Source organism: Marmota marmota, unplaced genomic scaffold (genome assembly GCF_001458135.2).
Source record: "Marmota marmota marmota unplaced genomic scaffold, marMar, whole genome shotgun sequence".
NCBI lineage: Eukaryota > Metazoa > Chordata > Mammalia > Rodentia > Sciuridae > Marmota > Marmota marmota.
The window spans coordinates 438,193-450,544 of NW_026000242.1; the positions used below are offsets into that span (position 1 = coordinate 438,193).

Sequence of the window (12,352 nt, forward strand, 5' to 3'; positions counted from 1 at the left end):
TGATCCCCACACCCCCTGCTCACTTTTTTGTACTCTATTGGTCCTCTTTCTATTTCTTTTTTTAGATTGGTGGATTATAGTTTTATATATAAAATTCTAATGCATTATGATATATTCATATATGCACATACATGACATAATTTGGTCAACTTCAATTCCCAGTTCTTTCTCTTTCCCTCTTTCCCTCCTCCCTCGCTCTTGGTTCCCTGCTTCTCCTCTAATGATTTCTCTTGCCTGAGTGTTTTAAATACAATCTTGGGTTAGATGCTTTTGTCACAGGAAAGCAGGGAGCTGAACTCCAAACCTTGATTCTTGTGTTCCTATGAAAGAAAATTTAAAGTCAAGACACCAAAAGCCATGCCAGAAAACTTCATTATAAATGAAAGTAAAAGGAAAGTGAGGATTAAGAACAAAGCACTGTCAAGAGAGAGAGTGGGCCATCTCTGAGCAGAAAATGGCAAAAGAGACAGTGCTGTCTCCAAGTTTATTACTGTTGATGTTTTCCAAGAGAACTGGGGGCCTCCTTCAAGCAATCTTCACAAATCAGGTGTTCAACTCCTCTTTCACATTGGGGTTTTTAACCTTAGTTGGTCCTGTACAGAAATAGCATGGTGGCTATCCTATTCAGGGGGCTTCATCTATTAGTCAATCCCATGTTAATATGGGCACTGGGGTCAGAAGTTACCTTAGTGTGCCTGCTTTACTAAATGAATCTTCCTTCCCTGACAAGAGAAGACACCTATAGCTATAATTCCTAGCTTTACACCAACGTTAGTGAACTCTGTCAAGAGTTAGTCCCATTAATCCTTTGCTTTTGATGTGTTTTCTAATTAGTTCCTTAGATTCTGTTTATTTTCTAAAAATTAAATGCCACCCTTTGCTTTGAAAGTAGTTTTAAAAGACCCTAAATTAGTTTAACGAATGCTTATGATCTTGCCATGCATTTCACTGTTCATTGCTAACTCCTACCTAACACTTTTAGATATAGGAAAGATTTGAAGTATTCTAAACAAATTGATTTTCTCAAAGAATGCTAACGCAGCATTAATTTAGAAGGTGTTAAAAAAAGTGGTCTTTCAGTTTGACTTTCATTTTTCTTCAATCTTATGTAAATGTGGTTATATGACAGAATTGGCTAATGCTGGTAATTCTGTATCCTAGTAGTTTAACTGATATTGCTATCTCATTGACAATAAATATCCTTTTATATCATCATTTGAAGATTTAAGTGTTATCCATCCACACATTCTTTCAAGAAATATGCATTGGAAGCTTATTAAGTCATTGGACTGTGTCTTTTGGATACAATACTGAAAACAAACAAACAAACATAAGTCTTATTCTTATGAACATTTCCATTGTCTGTAAAAGAAATCTGTTAAACAAGTAAACATGCTTATGGTCTAAACCTGTCCATCAACACTATCTAGGCTTTACCAGGTGTCAAGGCAAGTGGATTCTTGCACCAATATTCACCATTAGTAGAACAGTGAACTGATATTGAAATAGTTTGAATCCAGCACTTCCTCTAGGACAGACATTTATAAAGTGTGGGAAAAAGCCTCACAGTGATCTTGGATTTTTGCAGTCAGGAGGGGCTATGAAAACCTCATACTGCCTCTCATATTATTTATTTGTCCTTGAAAGGACAGTTTTTGTCCCCTTTGCCTCATTCAGTCTTTTGCTAAGGGAAACTGCAGTTTTAATTTGAGATTTACAGAGTATTTTTTTGTTTGTTTAATAGTTTTAAAAAGGATGGGGACTTTGTGATTTAATGTGGAATATAAAAACTATAAATGACTACAATGTCATGAAAATAAAGAGCTATAATATTAGTGCAATCCTCAGAAAATAGTTTTCTTCTTTCTCCTTGCAATCTGAAAAAATTGATGTAGAATTCTCAAGTCTATTCTGGATGGGAAGGCCTTCCCACACCTTTTCATTAAAAAGTAATGAGAACACTGGCAGCATGGTGCAGATGCTGAGCCATGACTTGGGAAGAATTAAGAGGACTTGGCTGAAGCCTGGCTTTTATAGAAAATGTAAAGTCTACGTTTTGGGGGTAATGTGAAAATCAAATAAGATGATAGATGGGAAAATTTCATCACAGAGCCTAGGGCACAGGTCAGATTCTATAAATGTTAATGATACTTTGCAAAATAGAAATAATGAAATGATTGAAGGTAAAAATAAAACAAATTAGTTGCAAGTAGAACAAGAGTATAACTGGATATGAATTGGCACAGACAGGGTTTGGGGAGATAATTTCTGAGACAGCCCTATTGAATCAGGCAAAATTGACTGCCCATTATGGGGACAAGAAATCTGTCTCCAGCTACTTACTATTCTCTTTGGACTTCTTACCCAGGATAAAGGAATGGAGAATAATATAAGAGTTAATTACGAGATCTCAGGAACTACAGATACATACCAAGATAGAAAATCATTTTTAGGCAAACAAAATATATGCCTTCCAGACAAAGTTTCTTATCATGTAGATATTTATTTAAGAGAAGGGCATTGGAGATTGGTGTTCAGGGATATTAAAATTTTTAAATCCAATACAACCTCCATAATTCATTCCTGAACAATAAACACATTTTGTAATACTTTTTTCAGGGACCTTTTCACTTCTTTGTTCCTTAAGGAGTAGATCAACAAGTTCAGCATGGGGGAGACAATGTTGTTTAGTATCTGCACCACGGCCCCAAGCAGAGGGTTGGGTGTGCGCTGCAGGTAGATGATGATGACAGGTCCGTAGGCACAGAGGATGGCAGTGAGGTGGGCACTGCAGGTGGAGATAGCCTTCTGCCTGCCCTCTGCTGAACGAATTCTCAGAATGGCAATCCCAATGTGAGTGTAGGAGACACAAACACTGAATAAGAGCATTAAAGCCAGGAGGCCAACATTAATGGAGCCCACTCTCTGGGCCAGAGAGCTGTCAGTACAAGCCAAGGGTAAAACTGCAGGGATGTCACAGAAGAAGTGGTCCACCTGATTGGGGCCACAGTAGGTTAACTGAAAGGTAAAGGAGGTCAGTGTGGTGGCATGGACACACCCCACCAACAAGGCTACTGTGACCAAGCTGACACAGACTGCAGGTTTCATGATGAGCATGTATCTTAGTGGGTGACAGATGGCAACATAGTGATCATAAGCCATCACAGAATAGAGGCATCCTTCCGTAGAGCCCAGAAGGTGATAGAAGAAGAGCTGTGCAGCACAGCCCTTGTAAGAGATGGCTCGGCTCAGACCAGAAAGATAAAAGAGCATCTTGGGACAAGTTACAGAAGGGAACAACATGTCAAAAACAGACAGAAGTCCTAAGAAGAAATACATGGGAGTGTGAAGAGTGGAGGATGAAATGATTGCTGTAAAGATGAGTAAATTCCCAAGCAGGGTGAAGAGGTAGATGGAAGAGAAGATGACCAAGAGCACAGTCTCAAGTCCCTCCGTCTGAGGGATTCCCAGGAGGATGAACTCATTCAGCAAGCTGTGATTTCCCATCTTGCTGGAAGGCTGTTCTGGGTTTTCACAAAGAACATGAAGACATGAATGTGGAGGCTGATGGGTATGACAGACACAATACTACTGCACACATTGTCAACAAATTTTATTTTACCATAAAGTTAATGATGAAAATAAATTTCAGAATTTTATTCTAAAGACATTTGGATGCTAGCAAAGTCCACCTACCACTTCACAACTGAAGGCATGCTCCTTCACACCTATGAATACAAAGCAAAACTGAAACACTAACAAGGTAAAATAAAGGGTGGGTTAAGAGAACAAAAACTATCAATATAAAGCAGAAGAGGACAATTTAACTAATGTCCTTAACACACCATATAATATGAATGCCCTATAATTATCTGACCTGGAAGCTTGATTTTCTGTACTCCTTTCAGTGTATTGTAGTTATTCAAAGATGTCTCCTGATAGACTAATTATTCAGGAAAGGTTAACCTGGGTACCCACATATCTGACTAGAAAAATGGATAACCATACATGGCGAGGAGCAGTAGGATGTGGGTTGTCTGAATAACATTCTAATTAGGTAATTTGATATGTTCCTTAGTTTAAACTTTTTTTCCCTTGGTACCAGGGATTGAATTTAGGAGCATGCAACCACTGAGCCACATTCGCAGACCTTTTTATTTTTTATTTTGTTACAGGTTCTTACTAAGTTGCTTAGGGCCTCACTAAGTTGCTGAGGCTGGCTTTGAACTTGTAATCCTCCTGCCTCAGCCTCCTGAGCCACTGGGATTGCAGGCATGTGCCACTGCTCCCAGGTAGTTTGTACATTTTCTTATATGAAAATGGTTATTTTACTGAAAATAACTTACCAGTAGAATATACCTGGGGACTTAAATTGTTTATGTATCAAATGCAAATGTGAGATAGTTAAACATTGTTAATAGTGTAATTTTTTGAAAACTTAGAGTCATAAAACTAAAATATTTAATTACTACAACTTTTGGGGATTTTTTATGTAAAAATTTGTATTTAAAAATAATAATTATGGTAAGAATATTTAGCATTAATTAACTTTCTTCACAGATTTATGAATATACTGTACAGTACTGTCAAATACAGCAGAACATGTTCATCATTGTATCCCTGGAATACCATATCTACTATCATTTATTATTGGAATCAAATTTTCAAGTGCTCTAAAATGAATATTTTGTCCTAAGACAATTATCAGCCTTTTATAATAATTCCAGAATGCAATCATTACAGTGAATCTGCATTTCTGTCTACATTCCATGCACAATGAAAGGAATTCAGATTTTTCACTAAAGTGCAGTGTTTTCTAATTCCTCATCTAGGATAAATGGGATGAGAATTGACCATCCCATAATTACTGGCAACCACTCATTCATTGTCTATTGCTGGAGTGAAAAAATGTAAAAGATAGATGGAGGTTGAGAGTCAAGGGAAGATAATGAACTTTCCCAAGTACAGGGAACATCGGAGAGAAAAGAATAAAGTTCTGCGACACATAGAAGAGAACATGAAAAGCAATGAATGTAAAATACCTGAAATAGGACAAAACTATTCACACACCATAGCCTGTTTAAGATATATTTGATCATGCATGTTGGTTCATGAGATAATAAATTACAGAATATTGTCACAATATGTTAATGCGACATATTTACTTTCCTGCTGTCATGGCATTGAGTCTCTAGAGACCATGAGTATTGTGTTGGTGGGCTCTTTGAGTCTTAGGACCTTTTGTGTTTCATGTTGGAAAAAAAGATGACATTCTTTACATTTTTCCCCCTAGACTAGTGTTGTCTTTTCCCTGTGGAGGATCATCTAAACTTGAAACCAGTTTGTATTTGTGCAGAACCTAAGAGAGAATGTGCCCGCTAGGTGGCGCCCATGGTCTGAAGTAGGGACCTCTACACAGGCCTAGTTGGAGGTCTCTGAACAATTGAGTCAGGATCAATTAACAGAGAGGGAGAATAGGGTAACTGCCATGTAGGTATTTTAACACACTCCTATGAAAAGATGTTTAACAAGAGAGATAAATTTTCAAAATAATATGTGATATTTCAGCTGTGAAAATGCTGAAATATCTACTGATAAGTAGAGATGTAGGCAGGTGCCTGAAATTATGATTAAGTGAATGGGAAAATAGTGTTGAAAGTCTGGGACATTGCTATAATGGTGCTTGATGTATGATTGCTGCTCAATAAACATTTGTTATTGATTAATCCAGATAACTTTCCCTCCAAGAATAGCTATAAAGATTAAATATGATTATATTCGTGATACACTTTGGAAATGATAAAGAATTTTACTGCTGTCTGGAGGAGAGGAGATAATAGGGAATGGTGATTAGAAAAGACAAGATTTTTTTTAGATGGGAACATTTAGTTGTGAATCTAGATTAGTTTTTGCTTATTAGTTTTGATTCTGATTTCCCTTCATTTTACTTATATCAAAAATAGGGATCATATTATATTTTAAGGGTTGTTCAGTAGATTAAACACAGTAAGGTTTTGTGAGGCACCTAATAAAATGTTTGACATTTTGCAGATGCTATTTAGTGCTATTCAAGCGACTGCTATTTACTATGTCATTCTGGCTAAGGAAAAGACACTCTTTTGCTGTTCTGGGTTAATATGAGAGTGAGCAAAGCTGGCACTGATAGCATAGTTTGGGGAAGTTTCAAAGAATACCCTTTGGTCTCTGAGAAGATTTTGAGGGGGCTCAAAATATGTATATAGGGGATAAGACTGGGGACCATTGCTTAAGTGCCTACTGTATCCTTCACATGCAAGCCCCACTCAAATTCATTCAAAACAGTGAATTATGAATTATGCTGAAACATGATATCATGATACACAAGGGGAGAGAAGACTCATGTTTTTGAGGCTTACGCAAAAATCTCATGACTTCTTTAAGATACAAATTCAAAGTACAGAAAGCCTATAAGAAATTTCTCATGAAAATTATACTATGGCAGATTGAAATTTTAGTTAAAAACAATTAAAATAATATTTATTTTTATAACTTCAAAAGTTATTTTTAAATCACTAAATATCCCATCTTATTATTTCTAGACTCACAACCAGAGAGTTTCATAAGCCTCTGAGACACCTGGGACCAAGAATGATAATTTAAATAGTAATTTACAGGACACCCATAATAAAAATTAATACAGCTTTTGTAGAAGATTGAACTCAAGGTCTAACATTTTTTTCTATGAAATATACAACATGGCATAGCCAGAAAATTTTGAATTCAAGTTTTAAAAGCCCAGATTCAAAATCATTTTTTTGGTGGTGTGACTTGGGACTAGTAGTTTATCATCTCTACAACTCTGCTTCTCCCTGTTCAAAGCAGAAAGCTTTGTTGCCCTGCACGGGTAACCTCACCCTTAAGTACTCAGTCAAAATTCATCATTCCACCCAGAACACTTTGAGAGTAAGAAGAGATAAAATTAATAACTTAAACATAATGATAAGGGTAAAATGGGGAAGTTCAGGCCAACGACTGAATACGTTTTCTTTATTGGCTCCTCATTTTTTTTTCCCCACAAATCAGTACTTTAATATCCAGCACTACAATGGTGTTCCCTAGCATGTGGGATGTTCTTAAAATTGTACTTTGTACACAGTGGGCACCCAAAAATGTTTGTTTTTCAAAAAATAAGATAGTATCTACATCACCAGGAAGATCAAATATAAAGATGTTCTTAAAATGTTTTGATACATAAGATATGAAATAAAATGATCATACATTCATTACATCATACATGATGGACTTGGAAGGTACCTACATTCAGAGGAGAGTTGTGTCCCAAGCTCAGTGACATCACTAAAGGAGACAGGATAAGGCCAAAACAAACTAAGACTGGAGGTCAAACCTTGGGAAACACTACATTTCAGGAAAAAGAGATAGAAATGGAAGAATTTAAGAAGAAATGTATTCATTTCTCAGAAAATAAGAAGGCAAATTTGGAAAAAATTTTAATATCTTTGTTTCATTGTTATTTTGAACTTATCTAACTAATATTTAATTCTCAGCAATTTTGTAGTGGTTGGAACATGATAGATGTTGAATTGATTAGGAGAGAGCAAATAAACTAATAAAGGAATATATTCGTGCATGCTGTGTGCTAGAGAAAGGAAATGGGGAATGGACCCTGACCATTACATCAGAAACTGATGCCCTGAGTCATGCGTTCTGCACCACAAGTATTCAGAATGAGGTTGAAAGGCAAAATTTGAGAAACATGGGGAGAATTTCTAAGTACTTACATGATCAAGAAGGTCATACTGGCTCAACAAAGAAAAATAAAATTTTCCCTCTTTTTATCTTACTATTTTTTGGATAGGGCAGTGGAACTTTCTATACCAAATGTGTCTCTTCCCTAGATGCCATGGAATTGAGCTTGGATTCTCTAGGTGATGACCTCAAGTGGTCTTTTTCATTTGCAAACAGAAAGTGAATTCTCTACATGCTAGGTGACAGAGTGATTTCTTCCAACTTAGTGGAAACAAAATTATCTTGTACATCTCTGGGACTTTAAATGGCTTCAAGGTCCCTCTAGAGAAACTTCCTCTACAATATATCCCAAGACTCCACAAGCAAGAGCTCTGTGAGCATAGGGAGCAATTAAGTGCTGAATGATGAAATAGTTCTAGAGCTACAAGTTAATACACAGCAATCAAGATAATCTTCCAAGGAATTAGGAACCAAAGAGCTTGTGAATCTCACCTGACCATCCACTTCTCTGTTTGGGGCAGATATCTCATTGAACTTTTGTTCTCTATAAGCCTGGGGGAATTTGGCTGCCTATTTTTCCATTTCTCCAATTTTCCCCTATTCCCTGTCTCTTGTGGCTTCTAATTTTCTGTGGGTCAGAACTCAATTGCAAGGTGACACCTGCTTTAAGGCTGCTGGGAAATGCCTTTATTCTGAACAGCTGTGGAATTGGCTCCACTTGGTTTGGTTACTAATCTACAAAAAATTGATTATCAATATTGAAGAATATTCAGAAAGGCCAAAGCATCAGAACAGACTTTTGTGTGGAGATACCTCACTGAAGTAGTCTCTGTTTGTTTTGTGTTGCACTACACTCATGAAATTGCCAGTCCCTCCCAACTGGCCAAATCACATCTATGATGGTGTCACCTAAAATTGTCATGGAGATGAAAATTCCCATTTCCCAGTGAAACGATGTTCTAACCATCATAGCATCATAGCACAATGTATCAATGTATCACTCAGAAGGGGTGATTCTGGTAGAAACAAGCCTACTGCACTGCCAGTCATGTACATGTACTGTATACAGCACATACAATTATGGAGGGTACACAGTACTTGACGGTAACTATAGATGAATAAGCATTGGCTATATATTTACTAAATTATATTCTTTTTTGTTATTTTCAGAGAATATTCCTACTATTTGTTTTAAAATACCTTTAAATAAAACAATGTTCTGTGTTATGCTAGCTCTAGCCTAATACCTTGTCTGTTCAGTGAATATCTTGGTTGTATCAAGGGGCCATGTCTGGTGATTAACATAACCATCTAGGTCTGTGTGAGTGCACTCTGTGGTCTCACAATGAAGAAATCGCCTCTCAGAACATATCTCATGTTTAAACACACATGATATTTTGTTTTAAGTGCTTTATTACTGGATATTTTCTCCTTTGTTTATTTGCTTATTTATTGAATTTTCCCCCTCCCCTTTACAGTGTGAACTCCAGTTGAGTGAGGATTTCTGTCTGTTCTGTTGTTGGCCATAATGCCAATGTGTAGAACAGTGCCTTGTGTATAGAAGCCCGGTAAAAACATGGGACTCAAAGATTGAATTATGTGTTTCTCTTTCATAAATTTGATCATTGGACTCATTAACTATTTTATCTGAAAAGAATGAAATTGTACATCATGTTTAAATAAATACGAATAAATACAAAGTAAATAAATAAACACAAAATAGAATACCAACAGAACTATATTAAAGTCCTGCCTGTATACTGGTTTATTGTGCCAGGTGTAGGGACTTTTCAAATATTTTCTTTCTCATAACCGGCAACATAAGTGTGTTTCCTGATTCAGTTATTTTCAACCAGATTGTCATGTCTGGTCTGTGGTAAAATTTTAGTTCTGTGCTTTTATCCCAGCAAGATCAGATGATGAACTCTTCTCACTTTTCTAGCTTCTCTCTGTTGCTTTCCAGAATCTTCAGCTAAGAGAAAGAAAAATTATGCTCTTTACCCAGAAAAGTAAATCATCTCTTCTCACAAATTAATTTGGCATATGTAGTACTAATAAATATCTGCACTAGAATTTAGAAGCTATGAAATAAAATTTGTTCTTATGTAGTGCTTTCTATATGTATATGGATGTGTGTGTGTGTGTGTGTGTGTATTTACTTTCCCACCCATTAAGATCCATTAGATTGTAAAAACAACCCAGGGAGTTAGCTACACCACTGTCTTCATTTCTCAGATGCAAGAATGAATACTTGGAGAAAAAAATGCCACAACAAATACATGACAGAGACCCAAATCAAAGCTGGCTATCCACACACAATGGTATATACTTAACACAGATTCTCTACATTTATATGACTTTCTTTAAGTTTCAGATTAAGTGGGCTCTTTTGAAATATAGAGGATACAAGGAATTTGATCATGGTACTGTCCTTTATCCAGGTGTCCTTCAGGGCTCAGACCTGGGGAACATATTCAGGATCCTGCAGGTGAAAGAAGATTCGAGGTGCAGTTGGATTTGTAGACATGCTTTATTTGAAGGTGGCAGCAGACTCCTGAGTCTTTCCATAAACCATTTTTATGTTCAGGCCAAACAAAGAAGTTTCAATGCCAACAGGTTACATAAATACCTTCATAAGTGCATGCTCACAAGCAGATATTTTTGGCCTTGAGTACATATGCTGCATCAGGGTGCTTGACTACATACAAAACAGAGCTGGCTGGAAGTACCAGCAAGGTAGCCTAACTCTAGCCATCTTAGGACCACCCCATATCAAGAAAATGAACACTGATATTCTTAACTTAAGAAGATATTCTTATTCTTCTTAAACTATTCTATCAAACACTGTATTTACCCTCCTGATGAGACAAACAAGTAACCATACCTGGAAGACAGGGTCCCTAAAAAATGGATGCTACCCCAACAAAGTATGTTGTTGGCTCTACCTCTAGGTAGAATGTAGGAACAGAGAATTCAAATTAAAGATGAGGAATCAATGATACAATGCCCGTAATGTTCCTAGAAGTGATGCAGGAAGATAGATCCCCCATAGGAAGCCAAGAGAAGCCTTGGAGAAGGACAGTGAGGAGGGGGGACATCATCAAACCAAAAGAAGACATTGGTTCTGAAAGACATTCCATGACTTGCTATCCTGTGTTTGCCACAGTGACTTCTGGGTTAGAACCCCTGTTTCTGTTCGTGAAAGCTTCAACCACAGCACTCCTTGCCCTCACCCCTAGCAATGACTGACCACAAGCATACCCCTATCTGAACTGCTTCCACTTCTTAATTGAGGTGTCAAAAAACACCATATGAGACCTGTCCTTTTAATTATGTAAATCAGGCATTGAAATTATGTATTTCTAATTGGTTTATCAAGCTTAGAGCTTGAAGAGTTTGACTGGTCCCTGCCAGCAACACTTATCCCACCAATCACCTTCACTGGGCCATCAAATATGCCTTTAAAAGCCCCTAGACAACAGTCACCCATTAACATCCCTCTCTTGGGGCCCCTCCCCTTCAGGAACTCTGTTTTCTTTCTATTACTCTGACAAATTCTATTACTTTGCTCTCATCCTTGTGTTCGTGGATTTCATTCCTCAAATTCATGAGAACCCAACTTCCTAACTCCGTATTACATTAGCAGGGCCAGCACACACCAAGCCTTTGGTAAGGTCTGTTACAGAGATATATATATATATATATATATATATATATATATATATAGTTATATGTTATATATATAAATATATATAGCTATATATATTTTTACACTATATATATTTTATATGTTATTACTGATGTTACTGTTGCACCATTTTCACCTAAAAAACAAGCCCCTTCCCTGTGCCTGTCCTCTTAACAGTTCCTTTGGAGAGATCAGGCAGAGGTAAGTCAACATTCTCAATTCTCAGACTTTTCTCTGGATCCAGAGGAAAGAAGTTAAAACCTTTAAGAATTTCCCACTGATCCCTTAGTGATATGGTCCCCACTTGATAACTGGTCCCTAGAAGGGGGCAGGGCTCCAGGGAAATTTAGCCACAGTTGCTTTCACTTTGCATCAGCTCAGAGCCCTGGGAACCTCAAGAGGAGGTAGCTGACCCTGCTGCCTGCCCTGCGGGACTCCCATCCCTGCACCTCAGGCCTGAGGGCCTCCCATTCTGCCTTCCTTTCCCCTGCCCCTGATCTGTTGGTGCCTACTGTGGTCGCAAGTGCCAGAGGTGTGGGACTTAGCCCTGGTGTGTGTCCCCAGGGATTTCTGCAGGTTTGGCTGTTTAGGGGAACCTTGGGGGGATGCCTGGAGGGGGCATGTAGCTACTTTCTGATAATCCCCATGGCTCTCTTTCCCTCTCCTTTACTTCCTCTCTGTTTCTCTCCATCACTTTTTATTTCCTCCCTCTCTCTTTCTCTGAGATAAGTGATGTTTTCTCAATTTTATGTAAGTTTGTGTTTTGGAAATGTCTCCATGCAACTGAATCATTGCAGCCTATAAGCCCATCTATGTAGAAATTGAAGAGACTGCTGCTGCCCATTTTGTTAATATCTGAGAACTAAAAATGTAAGACTAAAAATTTAAAGATAAATCACTCTCTGTTTCTGTGCAGGC

The 12,352-nt window shown here is 37.4% G+C and overlaps 1 protein-coding gene across 1 annotated transcript; it reads right to left on the minus strand.

Moving 5' to 3' along the window:
- Window positions 1-2,577: 2,577 nt before the first annotated feature.
- On the minus strand, window positions 2,578-3,507 carry LOC107145642 (olfactory receptor 148). The gene has a single exon (XM_015489643.1). The coding sequence runs from the start codon at window positions 3,505-3,507 to the stop codon at window positions 2,578-2,580; it is 930 nt and encodes a 309-aa protein (XP_015345129.1).
- Window positions 3,508-12,352: the final 8,845 nt, after the last annotated feature.